This window comes from Mus caroli, unplaced genomic scaffold, assembly GCF_978045245.1.
Source record: "Mus caroli unplaced genomic scaffold, Mus_caroli_1 scaffold_13, whole genome shotgun sequence".
Taxonomy (NCBI): domain Eukaryota; kingdom Metazoa; phylum Chordata; class Mammalia; order Rodentia; family Muridae; genus Mus; species Mus caroli.
This window is the reverse complement of record NW_028227268.1, coordinates 50,256,661-50,275,668: the sequence shown is the minus strand read 5'-3', so window position 1 is coordinate 50,275,668 and position 19,008 is coordinate 50,256,661. Positions and strand designations below refer to the sequence as shown.

At 37.7% G+C, this 19,008-nt stretch overlaps 1 protein-coding gene across 4 annotated transcripts in view; it reads left to right on the top strand.

Annotated features, from left to right (window-relative positions):
- The window catches only part of Ube2g1 (ubiquitin conjugating enzyme E2 G1), a 79,693-nt gene that overhangs the window by 57,482 nt on the left and 3,203 nt on the right, over nt 1-19,008 (top strand). For 2 of the 4 annotated variants that reach the window (XM_085829832.1, XM_085829833.1), the window contains 3 exons: nt 8,899-8,991; nt 13,672-13,850; nt 15,166-15,289. In XM_085829832.1, coding sequence (XP_085685958.1) covers nt 8,899-8,991; nt 13,672-13,850; nt 15,166-15,252 — 359 coding nt within the window. In that variant the 3' untranslated portion in view covers nt 15,253-15,289. Of the gene's footprint in view, nt 1-8,893; nt 8,992-13,671; nt 13,856-15,165; nt 15,290-19,008 lie in introns of all 4 variants that reach the window. The other 2 variants (XR_015045026.1, XM_021176786.3) reach the window with 2 other exon arrangements.

Genomic DNA, 19,008 nt, shown 5'->3' with positions numbered 1-19,008 from the left:
TTAATTTAATGAAATCAGTTAATGTCTACGTGTAAGGGTGTTTTGCATGTATATATGTGTACTGTGTTTGTCTGGTATCTGAGGAGGTGGATAGCATGGGAACCTCTAGAACTAGAGTTACAGATGTCTGTGACCCATCCACCATGTGGGTGCTGGGAATTGAGCCTAGGGCCTCTGGAAGAACAGCCAGTGCTCTTAACTGATGAGACATCTCTCTAGCCTTGAGATTTTTACATAGAATGTATTCTGTATATCTGTGGCTTAAGACTTAAGGGAACTTTCAAGGTCTATTTTAATAATTTTATAACCTGGTCTTCACAAAATACAGTTTATAATAGTTTATAAGACATATGTTAGGACATAAAATAACTTATTAACTGACTACCAGTTGAAAATGAGGCAAATGAGCTAGAGAGTGATAACAGACCTAGATCTCTAGATCTGCATTTCTTTGGGACTGCATTTCCTTGTTGTAAGACCACCCCCACCCCCATCCCCACCCCCACCCCAGCCTTCAAGTAGCTGATTTTCTGCTATCTCAAACAGCTGGTAAAAAATGTATTTAAAAAATAATGGAGGGCTGGTGAAGATGACTCAGTTGGTAAATGTTTGCTATAGAAATTCGATGATAATTCCCAGAACCCATGCAAAAAGTTTAATGTAGTGGCCTGTGTTTGTGATCCCAGCTATTGCAAGATGGGAGATAGAGACAGGAGAATTAATCCAGTTATCTTGGAGGAGTAGTAGGCATTATGGCAGAAATGAGAGAAGCTGCCTCAAAAACAAATTGGAAAAAGAGAGGAAATAAAGTTAAAACAAAGCAATATGGGAGTTCATGGTTTACATAGTGGGAAAACAGTGGTTCATGCTTTGTTATAGTTTTTAGCAATCATAATTGTTGCTCATATGTTTCTTTGAAGTATATTTGCATTCATCAGTTTTGCAAGTTGATTTAGGTGAATTTGATCATGGCATGGCATTAGGATTCTTCAGTAGCTGCCAGTAGCCACTGGAAACCAGTTTAAAGATACTCCCTCACAGTCATGTTGTTATTTGAGGTAAATTTCTTAAATTTTGCAAACCATACTGTGTAAGTAACCTGGTCTATGAACCTAACACAGTTCTGATCTGTTCTTCATGTTTATTCTTCTGGGTTTAAAATAGTGTTTGTTTTTTTCCCTAGGCACAGTGCCTCAAGGGGATACATAGGAACATTCTGATGATAGGATTCTATTTACCCTAGTGTAGCTATAAAATAATGAGAGTTATTCTCCAAAACCAAGTTCTTATTTAAGAATCCAGGCTTACGATTTGATTCTTAAAGACTCAGTGAATTTTTTAATCCTTACATGCATTTGTGTTAAGCATTAGTTGATCAATGGAAATATCACACACACTTCTCAGTTTTTAAAAGATAGCTACTCGAGCATGTCGTGCAAACTTTTAATCCCAGCACCATGCAGCAGGGCTACATAGTGAGATCCTGTCTCAAAATAAAGTCCAGATGGTAAGACCATTTTAGTTAACAGGTCATTCTTTTTACTAACAAGCCCATTTTACTGCCCCCCCCCCCCTTGTGTGTGTGCGTGTGTGTCTCCATATCTCAACCTCAACCCTTTTGTTTCTTTTTTAAGGATATTTGTTTGTTTGTTTAGTTTTTGAGCCAGGTGTGTGTGTGTGTGTGTGTGTGTGTGTGTGTGTATAGCTATAGCTATGGCTGTCTTTGAACTCACTCTGTAGACCAGGTTGGCCTCAAACTCAGAAATTTGCCTGCTTCTGTCTTCTGAGTGCTGGGATTAGAGGCATGTGTGACCACTGCCCAGCTTGTTTTTATTATCTATAATTATGTGTACATATTGTAGAAATTTTAAATCCCAATCCAGAGTTTCTACCCACTTTTGATCGTTCAGTTCTCAGATAAAACACACACACAACCTTTACATTTGTAATAAGCCTTGATCAGCTTTAAGAGCTGGGGAGCTAGCTGGGCCTGGTGGCGCACGCCTTTAATCCCAGACTCAGGAGGCAGAGGCAGGTGGATTTCTGAGTTCCAGGCCAGCCTGGTCTACAGAGTGAGTTCCAGGACAGCCAGGGCTATACAGAGAAACCCTGTCAAGAGCTGGGGAGATATCTGTCCTCTATGCTATTAATTCTATTTCCCAGCCAATAATCCTATTGTATAATTTGCCATGTTTCGTCTGGGTTGTGCTTAACTCCAACTGGCCAACTAACATGGCCATTATTTCATGATTCATTTAACCTGTGGCAGCTTCTCCTCCATTCACTTCCTTCTCTCCCTTTCTCGCTGTTCTCTGTCCTCCAGCCCAGGAATCCTGATCCCTGCCTATGTCTGTAGGCTGTAGGCATCTTTATTTACCAATCAGAAATAACTTGGGGACAAGGACACATAGCATCAATTGACTCTACTTTAGGACTCTGTGTTCTTTGGGGCAACTGGGTCTTGAGGAGCCAGTATTATTAGCATACAAGTAACATCAAGCCAACCCACTGCATATACAGGTCTGTGTGTAGGGATGTGTATGTGAATGGAGTTGTTTCTCAGAGGCTGAACTTCTAGGATCCCTCTGGAACTGTGCTTGTAGGTGGTTGTGAGTCACCTGACCCCTCTAAAAGGATCAGTGTTGTTAACTGCTGATCCATCTATCCGGCTCCGGTTGTGGGGTTCTCATTGTATGTTTCTAAAAGTGTTGGCTCTTGATGTGTGATGTGAATATCAGGCATGTTAGTGGCAACTTTGAACTTGCTACTGAGACACTGGCCACTTTATCCAGTGCTTTTCTGAAATCTGTAACCTTTGTTCAGGGAAGAAGAGAACAGGTGCCTGGGACAGGTCCTGAGAAAATAGCTAGAAAGGTGTCAGGACAAAGGACAGAGAAAAGACTTGTAAATGGAAGTTTTAAAAAATGCTCCTTTTGAGGGAGGTCGGCACTAGGACAATTGTATTAGAGTTTGAAAGAAAAGCCCAAGATCTGGCAAACTAAATCGTAGTAGCTTCTTAGTGAAGGACAATGGAGGAGAGAAGGAATAAGGCCATTCTATATATAAGCTGTTCACATAGGAGGTTAGTTTACATGACTGTGGTGGGAGGTGGGGCGTGGGAGCTTAGAAAAAAAAAAATAAAGAAATACAAAATGTTGGGGGAAGGACCCAATGTGTTAAGGCAGTGGTTCTCAACCTGTGGGGCCCAACCCCTTGGGGTTGTTGAATGATGACCCTTTCATAGAGGTCACATATTAGATGTCACCCTGCATATCATATTTATAATTATGATCCATAACAATAGCAACAATACTATGAAGTAGCAGCAAAAAAATTATTTTATGGTTGGAGGTCACTGTGTTAAGCAAAGTGTGCTCAGAAAAGAAAGATAAAGGGTTGGAGAGATGGCTCAGCAGTTAAGAGCACTGACTGCCCTTCCAGAGGTCCTGAGTTCAATTCCCAGCAACCACATGGTGGCTCACAATCATCTGTAATGAGATCTGATGCCTGCTATACAGTGTACTCACATACATAAATAAATCTTTTTTTAAAAAAAAAGATAAAGAAGACAAATAAAAGCAGACAGACTTAAATGATGTTTACAAGGCTGTTAATTCTAATTAAGTCCTTTATAGAATGTTCTTAAAGAGTACTAAGCGCAAGGAAGTGATCTTGAAGTTGTTTCAACAATGTGAAGAGGATAGAGTGATTGAAAATAAGTTAGCATGGATTTGAGTGATATTTAAATCTCAGTGATCAGTTCATTAGCATATAATGGCCTGAGGTGTTAGCTCAGAGAAAGTATTAGGCCAAAATTCTGTAAAAATATGGTATGCTGTTTTGTGATGTATAACTAACCTTCGCTTACTTACTAAAGGACACTCCACATTATTTACAGTCTATGTAATCAATTCTTAGTACATTTAAGTTTTATTTTAAGACTGGTAGTTGCCAGGGCTGTTATACAGAGAAACATCTTGAAAAACAAAACAAAAAGACTGATAGTTACTGAGTATTTATGTAGTGTGATGGTTTGTATATGCTTGGTCCAGGGAGTGGCACTATTAGGAGATGTGGCCTTGTTGGAGTGGGTGTGTCACTGTGGGTGTGGGCTTAAGACCAATCACCGTAGCTGTGTGGAAGTCAGTCTTCTACTAGCCACCTTCAGATGAAGATGTAGAACTCTCAGCTCCTCCTGTACCATGCCTCTCTGGATGCTGCTATGTTCCTGCCTTGATGATAATGGACTGAGCCTCTAAACCTGTAAGCCAGCCCCAATTAAATGTTGCCTTTTATAAGACTTGCCTTGGTCATGGTGCCTGTTCACAGCAGTAAAACCCTAACTAAGACATGCTATTTTACCCATCTTCACCTAGCATTTTTTTTTCTTTTATTAATCCTGTATCCAATATTGAATTTTTCTAGTGCTGCCAAGAATAGATTTTCTTAGCTAGGTGTGGTGGTGTATGGCTTTAATACCTGCATTTGGAAGGCAGAGACAAGCTGATCTCTGAATTTGAGGCCAGCGTGGTCTAAAGAGAGAATTCTAGGACAGCCAGTGCTATACAGAGAAACCCTATCTTGACCCAAGCCCTTTCCTCCAAGTAACTTTTCTTATGTGTGTAATGTTTGGAAAGAAAGGACCAAGATCTCTAGGCAAGTGCTGCACCACTGACAGACTTGGAGCCCCAGTATAGTTTTAAAAAAAAAAAATCAAAAAGGGTTCTTGATATGTAGTTTGGGTTACTTTAAATTCAATAGGCCTCCTGCCTCAACACTTTCCAGTGCTAAATTATAGGCATGTGCCATACCCAGTTACGACTTGTGTGGTTTAATTTACAAAAATAGTAAAAGGAGGTTTTGTGCCAGAAATATGACCTTGGTTTTTCAAATATTCAGCAGTTGCTTATATAACCCTTTAACATCATGTTAATTGTTCTAATACTTTGAACATGGAGAAATATTTTTACTTCACTGCTACTTTAATGTTTTTCTCTTCCCCATATTCACATCTTTTTATGTTTAAACAATAATAAATACAGTCTACCTACTTTGTTATTTTTACCCTATGCATTTTTTAGTTCTTTTTGTGCTAACTTCACTCCTAAAGTTTGTATACTCACAGATTTGCTGCCACTAAGCAAGGTGTTTTTTGGGTTGGGGGCTAAGGTGGGGTGGGAGAAGAACAGGTAGATGATCCTTAGGTAAAGTAGAGGAATCCATTAAAAAAAAAAAAGGAGAACTAGCATAGTTATTTTGGGAACTTTTAGAAAAATAGAAAAACATCTGCTTTAAAATTTTAGGGCAACACTATTAAGTAAATTTGACAATTACTTATAAATAATTTAGAGGGGTAGTGGCAACTTTTTAGCATAAGAATTCCAGTCAGATATTGTGAAGCTTTTGAATGAATTAAATCAACCAAAATGAAGTGACCTTGGAGAAATAAGTTGCAGGGATTTTCTGGAGGCTGTTCTGATACCCTTTTACATACATTCTTGGCTCTTTCCTGGATTTGTAGCTTTCTCAAATTCTGTCTATCTACTTATTTTCTACTCTAATTATAAAATGCTTATCTTTGAAACTAATTACTTTCTTTTTAATTCTTGATACCTGTGCTACATTTTATGTTCGCCTTTCCATGGGAAAGAAAAGAGAGCTTAAAAAAAAAGACTTTAAAAAAATTGTGTTCATGTGTCTGAATGAGTTATATGAACATCATGTGGGTGCAGGTGCCCCTGGAGGCTAGAAGAAGGCATTGGATCCCCTGAAATTGGAGGAACAGGCAGCTGTGAGCTGCCACATGCGGATGCTGAGAACTGAACCTTTGCAAGAGCAGTAAGTGCTCTTAACCTCTGTGTCATTTCTCCAGCCTTACATCATTCCTTCTTCATGGTTATGCTTTTTACTAGCTTTATTTTTTTTCTACTTCTAGCTAATTTCTGATGACTTATTATTTGGAGGCAGGGTGTCATGTATTCCAGGTTAGCCTTGAATACCTTGCTATGTATTAGAGGAGGACCCCTATTCCTAGTTGTCTTTCTGCTAGTGTCCTCCCATTGCCTTAGGACCTGGTTTTCCTCCCTTTTTAAAACCCTTAATTTGTATTATGTACTACCTTCTTTTAATCCCCCCACCCCTAAAAACAAGAGAAAAGATCTTTCTTTCTCAGGCTGATACGGTCTTTCTTATTTGGTGTAGGCTGGCCTTGAACTTAAGGGAATCACCTTGAGTTGCCAGGCATACACAGACTTCCCATATTTAAATGTTAATTTTCTCATCAAATTATTCCCTTCATTGTGCACATTCTTTACCATTTTCCCATTTAATCTTTTATAGACTTTTTCTTACTGCTTTCATCAAGTGCTTTTTATGCTCTGAACCCTCAGCTTACCTCTTTACTATTTGGAAATATTTGATATTAATGGCATGGCCTGCAACCCCCCACCCCACCCCCCAACACACACACAATGTGTTGATAGACCCTGTGCATGCAGTGCCTATGGAGTCCAGAAGAGGGTGTCTGATAGCCAGGAACCAGAGTTACAGATGCTTGTTAGTTTCCATGTGGGTGTTGGGAATTGAAGTCTGGTCTTCTGGAATATCAGCCAGTCCTCCTCAACTGCTGAGTAATTTTTTAACCATTTTTTAAACAGAAAAAAGCAACGAAAAACAATATTTATAATTAAAATTTCAATCTGTACTGAAATGTGCAAAGCACAAAGTTAAAAGGATCCCTTGTCTTACATCCTACAGTTAATCATTGTTACATGTAATGTGTTTTTCCTGTTGTTGTTGTCATTGCTGCTATCATTGTCATCATTTGATTGATATATATATATATTTCTTTTTTTTTTTTTGGAGACAGGGTTTCACTATGTATCTCTGGCTGTCTTGTAACTCATTCTGGAAATCAGGATGGCCACCAATTTAGAGCCTGGCTTTTTTTTTTTTTCCTTCCCCTTTTGAGATAGGGTCTCTCTGTCATTTTTTTCTTTTCTATATTCTTTTTTTTTTTTTTTTTTTAAATTTATTTATTTATTATATGTAAGTACACTGTAGCTGTCTTCAGATACACCAGAAGAGGGAGTCAGATGGTTGTGAGCCACCATGTGGTTGCTGGGATTTGAACTCTGGACCTTCGGAAGAGCAGTCTGGTGCTCTTACCCACTGAGCCATCTCACCAGCCCTCTTTTCTATATTCTTTTTAAAAATTTATTTAATTTATGTTTATGAATACACTGTAGCTGTCTTCACACATACCAGAGAACATCAGATTCCATTACAGATGGTTGTGAACTTAGGACCTCAGGAAGAGCAGTCAGTGAGTGCTCTTAACTGCTAAGCCATCTCTTAACCCCTTCCCCCCTTTAAGTATACATTTATAACAGTAGCTCCACTCACAGTCCCTCACCACAGCCCTCGAAGCTCATAACCACAGTGATTAGAGACTCTCCCCAAACTTGAGGGATGAAGAGCAGCATTCTGTTGAGCTTAAACATACCAGCACATAGTCAGCAGAATTCGAACCAGTGCATGGAGAAAAGGATTTCAAATCCATTGCCTTAACCACTTGACCATGACCACAGCTGTGTTTCTATTTTTATGTCAGTGTGCAAACATCTTTCCCCATCTTTTAAAAATTACTTGTTAGTGTGAGTGTGCATAATGTGTCTGTGGGCATGTGCTCCACAGCATAGATAAAGAGGCAAGAAGACAAATTTGTAGTTTGTTCTTTCCATCCAGCTTTAAGTGGGTTTTGGTGATAGAGCTCAGGTGTCAGGCTTGTGTCTCAAGTGCCTTTATTTCCTGAACCATATTATCAGTCCAATACACACCCTTTTGAGATTGGGTCTTGTTGTGTAGTTCAGGATAATGTTGAGCTAGATATCAGGTGCTAGAATTGCATGTGACTATCACCATTTAATCATTGTTCTAAGGTCAACTTGGTCTATTTTAGCTGTATGGACAGTTAGTTGTGAGCTGCCATTTGGGTGCTGGGAATCAAACCTACATCCTCTGCAAGAATAAGTGCTCTTAACAACTGAATAATCTCTGTATTCTTCAGCTACCATTCATATATTCATCTGCACAGGGATTGCTATCCACAGTGGACTGGGTCCTCCCATGTCAATCATCAGTTATGACAGTCTTTCACAGACATTATCACAGACAAATATGACCCAGAAAATTCTTTAATTGAAGTGTTCTCCTTTCAGGTGGTTCTAGAGTCAAGTAGATAATAAAAACTAACCAGGACACAATCCATTTTCAGAGTGTTACTGGGTAGTATATTAGACAGTACAGACATAGAGCATTAGTATTGCAGTATTTCTACTCTGGAAAGTCAGAGGTATAAAACCTCTTTGGGAGACCTTTTTAATTTATTACTGTCCTTTTAATGAAGTTTTAATATATGATGAAATGAACAAACAATTAAATAAATAGAAATGTGGCAATCTGATCCCAGAGAGGGAAATCACAAAATATATGCCTAAATTTTAAGATGAGAAAGAGATTGATGGGTATGGCCAGAGCAGAGAAGAAAGATCGTTTGAAACCAATATAGAAAATTCAGGAACTTGAGTCATGCAGACAAGATTAAACTTCCTGAATTTCATTTGAAGACTTATACTGAAAAGACTTGTACCATATCACCAATGATCTGATCTGGACACCTCCGTTTCCGGTGTTCCTTTTACTTTTACTAAGTACCTGAGAGTTTAACAAAGCAGTATTTATAGTGGTATATTAAACTGTGTATTTGTATTCAGGAAACTAATTTTTTGTCTACCTTTTTGTTGTTTTATTTTCCGTACCCTTTTATGTGTCTGAGTGACTTGTAAAGAGTAACTTAAATGCATGAACTTGGTTTTTCTTTTCTTCTTTTCAGTGAAGGTGGTGTTTTTAAGGCTCATCTCACTTTCCCAAAAGATTATCCCCTCCGGCCTCCTAAGATGAAATTCATTACAGAGATTTGGCACCCAAATGGTGAGTTTTCTAATTTTATTTTTACATTTGCAAATATAATGATTTGTCACTAAAGATTTCACAACTACCTCAGTAAAAGTGCTTAGTGATTTTATGTTTTTTTTTTTTTGTGCATATGGTCTCGTAATTGACTCAATACAAAGATCCTGCCTGCCTGCTTTTGGTATCTGTCAGCGTTCACATGCACAGCCACACACAGGCATATGTTCATACATGGAAAAGAAATAATTTTTTTCAAATTAATGAACAGATGGAGGCAATCATTTAATAATTCCACTTATGAAATGTGTAGAATATGCAACTCTGAAGACTCAAATTATATTCCTGGTTGCTGACGACTAATGGAGAGTTTGAAGGGAAAAAGGGTCAATATAGATTATACAAGAATTTGTGGGCAGGGTTGGGGTGGGGTGATGAAAGTTACTAAAATGTATGTGCTTTGGTTGTATAACTGAGACGTATACTATATAGAAATATTTGGAGTGCATGCTTCAAATAGTTGAATAATGTGGTGAGTGTTAAAGTTATTATGGGGATATCTGGTAGAATTGTTAAGTGAGTTAAAAAAAACGTTCTTGCCATGTAAGCCTAGTAATCTGAGTTTGATCCCTGGAACCCATATAGAGGCAGAGGTCGCACCCCACTAAGTTATGCTTTGGCCTCTGCACATGGGCTGTGGCATATATGTTTATAGATATACACAATAATAATAAAATAATTTGAAAAAATCCTACATGTCGAATAATAATTTGTGTAGCTTAAATGTATTTCAGTTTAGACTTCTCTATCCCCACCCCACCCCCACCCTCTCTTATTGATGGCTTTATTTGTTCATTGTTTAGGGTTTTTTGGTTTGGTTCTTTCTTTTTTTTTGAGACAGGTTGTCATTGTAGTCTTGGCTGGCCTGAAATTATGTATGTAGATCAGGCTGGCATTAAACTCAGAAATTATCCTGCCTTTGCCTGTCATATGCTGGAATTAAAGATGTGTACTACCATGCCTAGCCCTCACACAGGGTTTTCAAGTGGATTTAGTATTAGGAATAAAGCCATTTGTAAAGAACATTGAGATGAAAGGGGAAAAAAAATAATAAGACAAAACATTGTATGGGGAATAGAGCATTTTGGCAAGATAAGTGTAAATATTAAGTGTATAGCTAGCTATGGAGTTAACAACAAACATTTCACAGAGAACGTAGTTGTCATCCAACATACTCTGGAAGAACTTACTTAAATCAGAGATCACTAGAATTTAAACAGTATTAGTGTAGAAGAACTTTTGTCTTGAGTAAGACAGCCATGAGAGCATATTTGTGAGCTACATAAATGACATATTTCTTTAAAAGTATGATTTGGCATGATTCCAGTTTTAGTCATTCAACCTGAAATGCATTCTACCAACATTTAATGATGAACCTTGAAGACATGATAATTGAAATATGACAAATTTAAAAGAACAAAACTGATTGTGTGATTCTGCTTCTATGAGATACTTCAGTAATTAAAATAGGGAATTTTTAGATATTGAGGAGTTAGGGAAAGTGAAGAGTTTATATACACAATTTGATTTGAGGAAAATGAGTAGTGGTTGTAATTGTGTATCATTGTGATTATTTTTAATTCTTAACTGAGAAATGGTAGAAATTATAATTTTATTCTATGTATATATTAAAATAAAAATGAAATTCATGTCAACAAATACAAATCTTAAGAGATAGATGTTCTCATTTTTGAAGTGGTGTGAGAAATTAAAATATTTTAAGATTCTATAGCTTTAAATCTAAAATGATTCAAATTTAAAATGGCTAGTGATTTTTGTTTCTTGAGACAGGGTTTCTTTGTGTAGCCCTGGCTGTTCTGGAACTCACTCTGTAGACCAGGCTGGCCACTAATTCTTAGAGATCTTCCTGCCTCTGCCTCCTGAGTGCTGGGATTAAAAGCATGCACCATCACTGCTCTGCCAAATGATTTTTTTAAAGCCGTTTTATTTTAAAATTATTATTGTGGTGTTTGCTCATGTATGTATGTATGTATGTATGTATGTATGTATGTATGTATGTATGTATCTGTCAGTCAGGTCTCACCATCTACCCTTAGCTGGCATGGAACTAAAGATCCACTTGCTTCTGCATCTTATAAGATTAAAGGCACGGGCCACCACACTTTATTATTATTAATTTGTTCTGTGTGTATGGGTGCTTTGCCTGCGTGTAGGTGGGTCCTAGTAGTATATGTGTACCTGGTGCCTGAAGAGCCCAAAAGTGGGTTTTGTTATACCCTAGCACCACAATTACAGAAGGTTGTGCTGCCACATAGGTGCTGGGAATCAAACTCAAGTGCTCTGGACGAGCAGCTAATCCTCTTAACAATGGAGTAAGATTACTCCATTAATGATTTGGGGGTTGGGGATGGATAAAAGGTCTCATGTATACAAGGCTGGCCTTAATCTTGTAGCTAAGGATGTCCTTGAACTACTAATCTTTCTGTGTTCACCTCTTGAGTGTTGGGCTTATAAGTATGTGCTGTCATGACTGGTTTATAGGATGCTGGATGTGGGGCCAAGGCAATGCATTCTGGGCAAGTCCTCTTTTCTCTGAGCTACTTATACCCTTCAGTTCCTATCCTCCAAATCTTGATCTTAAGTAGATTCCTTCGGATGGAATTACATACAATTATTCAGTCTCATTTTTTCAAAGAAAGTTCCTTATTTTGTAAAAAGTAGGGGGGAAAATTTGTGGTGAATGTTACAATGTTTAATACTGTTCTTCCTTTTTTATTTGTTAATTCCATTTTGTTGGATTTCACAAGCCATGGGAGTGAGTTAGGAAGAGAAACCTCAGTTACAGGAAAGTTTTTATATAAATCATCAAAAGCATGGTCTTTGATTACATGTCAGGAGTAATTCTGCTTTACAGTAGGGTTCCTAAAAGTACTTGGATTGATTGAGTGATTTTTATACCCTTCACATATAAACACCCACCCTTCCTCCTGTCTTCCCTTTCTCCTTCCCGCCTTCTATCTGACTCTCCCTATGTTCTTTGACCATGAGTTGGGGTAGGAAGATTGCTAACAGGGACAGTTAAAACTCTTTCAAAACAACAACCAACCAAACAAGCATACATATGTTATTACTGATTGAAAACTTTTTTTTTAAAGATTTATTTATTTATTTATTATATGTAAGTACACTGTAGCTGTCTTCAGACACCAGAAGAGGGCATCAGATCTCTGTTACGGGTGGTTGTGAGCCACCATGTGGTTGCTGGGATTTGAACTTCGGACCTTTGGAAGAGCAGTCGGGTGCTCTTACCCCTTGAGCCATCTCACCAGCCCGATTGAAAACTTTTTATACTAAGAAAATATATTTACTCTTACTTGTTTTTTAAACTTCAAGAAATAGTATTTTTGACAGAAGAAATTTATTGTGAAAGGTTACTTTTATTAATAGCGAATACAATTATTTGAGCATGTTTATAGATTAACACTGTAGGATTTTTTTGAGAATATTTACTTTAGGATAAAATAGTGCAAAGTGAGATACAGTTGTGTCTTTATCCCCTATAAAATTAAGGATATTTTTGTATTTCTACTCCAGTGACTGTTACTATATGGAGCTTGCATTTAAAATGAATTTATGAAGTAGACTATGAGTATCATTTATTTTAAAGCTTTTATATTATTTTATTTTTTAAAGATTTATATATTTTATGTTTATGAGTGTTCTGCCTGCATGTATGTATGTGTACCACGTACGCATGGATGTCAGAAGAAGATGTTGGCTCCTCTGGAACCAGAGTTGCATGTGGTTGTGAATTGTCTTGTGGGTGCTGGGAATTTAACTTATGTCCTCTGTAAGAGACCCGGTGTTCTTAACCACTGCAACATCTTTCTAGCCCCCTTATTATTTTTAGTGTATGGATATTTTGCTTACATGTATGTCTGTATACCAGATGCATGCCTGGTATCCACAGAGGCCAGAAGAGGGTGTTAGATTTTCTGGGACTGTAGGGTATAAACTCTCATGTGAGTACTTGGAATCAGCCAGTGCTTCTAAAGATTTTTATTTATTTATTTTATATATGTGAATATACTATAGCTATCTTCAGATATACTAGAAGAGGGCAGATCTTATTACAGATGGTTGTGAGCCACCATGTGGTTGCTGGGAATTGAACTCTGGACCTCTGGAAGAGCAGTCAGTACTCTTAACCGTTGAGCCATCTCTCTAGCCCACAGCCAGTGCTTCTAATCACTGAGATATCTCTCCAATGTGTATCTTTCTTCTGTGAGTCTGTTAATTTTCATTATTATATCACCTTCTCCTTTAACATTTTTATTTGCTGAACCTTGACCATCTTACTAGAATTTGAGAGGAAGACAGCTGTAAATGCTGAGAATAAAGAATTGGAGAACTAGAAGAGAGAAGGCATGTCCTTTGAATCAGGGACAGCAGTGAAGGTTGTAATGTTAAAAAATGTAAAATATAGTTAAATATAGCTTATATTCCTACTTAGTTTTTGAGGTGGCTCTTGTACATTTGGTAAAATCTGTAACATTCTCAAAAGTTAGTAGATCACATTTAGGAAATCTCCATGTAAGTAATATTTTGTATATATAAGTATCACATTTGTAATAGACTATGTAACCAAATTAAAACAATTCTTATTCTATAATTTTACAGTTGATAAAAATGGTGATGTTTGCATTTCTATTCTTCATGAGCCTGGGGAGGATAAATATGGTTATGAGAAGCCAGAGGAACGCTGGTTACCTATCCATACTGTGGAAACCATCATGATTAGTGTCATTTCTATGCTGGCAGATCCTAATGGAGACTCACCTGCAAATGTAGATGCTGCGGTAAGGTATTTGCCTAATAGCTGCTGCTTCCGTCCTTTACTCTTTTAAAACTCAACTTGAAACTTAATAGATATGTGCATTTCTTTTTGTCCATATTTTCATACAAATAAAAATTATTATATATACTGGATTATTTTGTACAGTCCATGTATAATAAATTATTTTGAAATATATAGGATAAATGTGGTTATGAGAAGCCAGATATTGTGCAATATGTAGATACTGTGCCATAGCAAATTTGAACTAGTTGGCATGTATTAATTCCCTCATTAATTTTTATAGTAAGAACAATTAAAATCTACTCTTTTTCATTAGTATTCAAAATAGTGGATTTCATTATGTTATCATATGTTCATAAAATTATCTTGTAGTTGTCTTGGTTTGAGGACTTTATTTTTAACTTTGAAAAAATAAGAATTAAAAATTGCTGTTGTCCCTGCATTCTTTTAATGGTTATTATTATAAGAAAGAAATATAGGCTAAGTATTTTTGTGAGCATTTCCTAGTATCTACTCGTTTATTAAAAATTGGTTTTGTTGTAATTTATCTATGTTGTTGTTCATGCTGTTACTGGTGTCATCCAACGAGACAGCCATTGTTCCTACTTTTACGGTGTGCGTGCGAGCGACCGGGGTGAGGGGTGGGGGGAGGTGTGTGGAGGGAGAAAGAGAGAGAGAGAGAGAGATAATCTGTATTTTGATTGATTTTTGCTTGTTTGGGGCTAGGTGCCTTATCTATCCTGGCTCTTTCAAGGGCAAAAGACAGCCCTGGGGAGTGGATCCTCCCCAGCATGTGCTTCTTCAGTCCCTAACTCAGTCCTCAAGCCCTCTAGCTACTTAGCCATTTCACTACCCACCCTTTTTCTATTTTAAAAGAGAATTTTTCCAGTAGCTGTCATTAGCATAAGAGCTTTCTATTTGTAGTTCCTAGCCTAGTGCTTTACAAAATTTGCTTTTGTACCTCATCAACTTTTTGGCAGGGATAATATTGGGCTCTGGTCCTAGTTCTTCATATGTTCTAGGCAAAGGGCTCAGCACCTGAGCTGTATTGAAAATACTATACTATGCCTTGGAAAAAAATTGTGGAGTTTTTTAGGATTGATTTAAAACCAGGTTTAAAACAAGCTAGGCAAGTATGCTACTACTGAGTTACAACCCTATCATAGCATTTTAAGATGTATAATTACACCCTGTCTCGAAAAACCAAAAAAAAAAAAATGTATAATTACAAAAGGATCACATTTATAATTCAAATAGGCAGTTTTGATTATAATAGGTTTATATAAAATAATTTGATTTTAATTTTGTATCTGCAGAAAGAATGGAGGGAAGACAGAAACGGAGAATTTAAAAGGAAAGTTGCCCGCTGTGTAAGAAAAAGCCAAGAAACTGCTTTTGAGTGATGTTTATTCAATAGCTAGTAACTTCACTTATTTCAGGGTAAGTTCATTTTACAACTGTGCAACGCTTTTATCTTTTTTGCTGAAATGCTATGCTAAGTTATTTATTTATTTATTTATTTATTTAGGAGACAGGGTTTCTCTGTGCAGCCCTGGCTATCCTGGAACTCACTCTGTAGACCAGGCTGGCCTCGAACTAAGAAATCCGCCTGCCTCTGCCTCCCAAGAGCTGGAATCAAAAGGCGTGCGCCACCATGCCCGGCACTAATTTTTGTAGATCATTTGATTTTGCTATTTGATTTGTATATATTGGCTCTATTTTATTCTTCCAGTTCCATATACTATAGTTTTCTGCTTCTCAGAGCTTTTTTTTTTTTTTTTTTTAAATCTTTTGGAGCACTCAAGTATTTTTAAGTAGATATTCTGAATAGTTTCATGTTAATAGTCTCCTTATTTTCACTGGTAGTAATGAAAGATTTTTAACTTTTTTTTTTTTAAATGCTGCTGGCAATTAAACCCAGTGCCTTGGCACTTCCTGGAAAAGGGTACCCTATCACTGAGCCTGTATTGATGGTAAAATTTCTGGTAATGAAGATGTCAGTTGATTCTTCATTTCACCCTTTTTTTTTTATCTTCATTTACCTTTTTAAATGGGAACTGAAGTATCTTGGACCCTCTTATGCTGAATATTTTGTATGGTGAGCCTGCCCCGTGTGTGTGGGGGGGCACACTTTAAAAAAAATAAAGATCTGAAAGCTAGTAATGAGCCCACTTGTTAGAGTACTTGCCTAGTGTTCAGGAAGTCCTGAGGTCAATCCTATTCTAGTTAGCTTTTTTGTTGCTGTGATGAAATAATCAACTTGTTGAGTTCTTAATTAGGGTTTCTATTGCTGTGATAATGAACTTTGATCAAAACACAACTTGGGATGGAGAAGGCGTAATTCATTCTAACAACTCTAAGGTCACTGTCCATCACTGAGGGAGTCAGTACAGGAATCCAAGGTAGGGAACTTGGAAGCAGGAATAGAAGCAGAGGTCATGGGGAGATTGCTCACTGACTTGTTCCTCACAGCTTGCTCAGTATGCTTTCTTATTTATACAACTTGAAGCCACGTGTCCAGGGGTGGCACCACCTCCTCCCTTTGCTCATCTAAATCAATTATTAAGAAAATACCGTACAGACTTGCCTGCATGCAATCTAATGGAGGCATTTTCCCAATTGAGATTTCTCTTACCAAATAACTCTAGCTTCTGTTGACCAAAAAAAAAACCAATGAAAATACCAGAACAGCTAGAAGAGGGTTTAGAAGAAAGCCAGTCACTCAGATCAGGAATCTGGAGGCAGGAACACAAAGCAGAAACAATTAGGAATGCCAGTTCTGGATTGCTTCCCATAATTGACTCATCCTGCTTTCTAATATAACCCAGAACCACATGCCAAGAGGAAGCACCATCTACATTGGGCTAGGCCCTCCCTTATCAATCATTAGTCAAGAAATGTCTCACAGATCAATCTGTTTGAAGACAGTTTCTTAATTCTCAGGTGACTCTAGTACAGTGTTTTTTAACCTTCCTAGTGCTTCCACACTTTAAATACAGTTCCTCAATTTGTGGTGATCCCCACCATGAAAATACTTTTGGTGTTACTTCATAACTGGGATTTTGCTGCTGTTCTGAACTGTATCTGATATGTGACCCCTGTGCAAGAGTCCTTTGACCCCCAGGTTGAGAACTGCTGCACTCCTTTATGACGAGTTGACAAAATCTCTCACAAAAATCCCCAGCCCCACATAAAACAAGGTGGTGTGGCACATGCTTGTATTGCCATCATGGTAAGAGGACCAGAAGCTCAAGGTTTTACCTTTGGGTATGTAGCAGATTCAAGACCAGCGAGGAATACGTGAGACACTCAAAAACATCAAAAGAAAGATTCATATTGCTAACATCATTGAACATCTTTCTTTCTTTAACTGGTCTTTTATATCTTGGTGTGGGACAAGTGGGGTAAAGTTTCTCTTTCATTATATAATCTGTAGGGAGTCAAAGATGACGGACCCCCATCTGACACAGAAAAGAACATAATGTAGATGAGCTGGTCACATTTTTTATTTGATTTCAATGTTGAGGTGAAAAACTGAAATGTCTGCTAGTTGTGGTAATATATGCTTTTTTACCCCAGCCCTTAGACGCTAAGGCTGGAAGAGCAGCAGGGCTAAGATTGAACTCAGGGTCTTGTGTGTGATATTGTACCAGTGAGCTACATCTCCAGCCCATAACTTCCTCTCTCCTTCCTTGATTATTTTTGTCTCTCTTCTTTGGCCTTCCTTTACAGTTCTTTGTTTCTATTCTTTTTGTGTGATCCATTCTAAGGTAAGTAAGGTTCTTCTACTTTAGGCTCCCAAGGGTTAGTATTACCAGTGTATACCACTTTACCTAGGTTCTTTAGTGCATTTTTGGTCAGAATTCCAAAGTTAATCAAAATGAGAGGATTTGACAAAATAATGTACTAGAAATACTGACAAAAATTTATGCAAACTGGAGTGCAGTTAAGAGGGGGGGAAGAACAAGTAATTTGAAAACACATGTCCTATGGTGTAGTTGTAGAAGCTTGGAGAGCTGTAACATAGCTATAGAGAGACATAGAAACTTGCAGCACCACATGCAAGTTTTAAAGACACCTCAGTAGAATTTATAAATTATAACTGCTACAGTGAAAAATGTCATCCAGCAGCTAGAATATATAGTAGAGTTAGCCACATAGTTATGTCTCAGAAGCATAATTTCATCTACTCATCTAGCCACTTGTACATGTTGCATGCATGGGTGCTTGTGTGGGTGGAAATGGTTTAATTTTGTTTGTTTTAAAGAGGGAGAAGTGGAGCCAGACATGGTGTTATAGGCCTTCAACTCAGCAGTTGGGAGGAAGAGGCAGGCAGATCTCTTGAATCCGAGGCCAGCCTGGTCTACAAAGTTAGTTGCAGGACAGCCAGGGCTACACAGAGAGACCCTTTCTCAAAAAAATGAGAGGGCAGCAGGGGAGGTGGGACTGGGCAGGAGGGGGAGGAAGAGAGGGAGAAATGGATAGTAGCTATTCCTCAGTTTGCTTTATTTGAATGATAGAACTTACTGGAACAATTCCTGTGGGTGAGAAGCTACCTGCATTATTGTGTTTAAGAACAAAGCTTTTTCTATTTGGGAACAAATTGATCTGCTTTTTTGTTGTTGTTGTTGTTCCTTTCAAAATGTTGTATAAACCCATAGAAAATGAACATTTTAGTTTTAGTAATAAAGTAAGCAGGATACTTACGATTTTAGAATATAAACATCTCCAGATTGTAGATTAAGAAATAAGAATGAGAACCGGGGAGATGAGATAGCTGAGTTAATAGAGTGCTTGCTGTGTTCAAGCATGAACACCTAGCATCCAAAACGTGGCAGCATTCACTCACCTTTTATTCTGGTGCTGAGGAGATGACCAAAAGCAGATCATCCTGGAGGTTATTGACCAGCCTGCCTAGTGAAATTGATGAACTCCAGGTTCAGTCAGAGACACTGTATGGAAAAAATAAGGTGAAGAAGCTGATAACCATGATTGGATGGTTATCAAATTTGCTCCTAAGCCTGACTACCAGAGGGTCTACTCATAAATGGGATTTTAAAAATCCTTGAACCTTATGTTTTGGAGTTTTGGTTTTTTTCCTAGGAAATCATTGTTAGCTGTGTAATCCTATCCTAATTCTCTGCAGTGGGGGGGGGGGG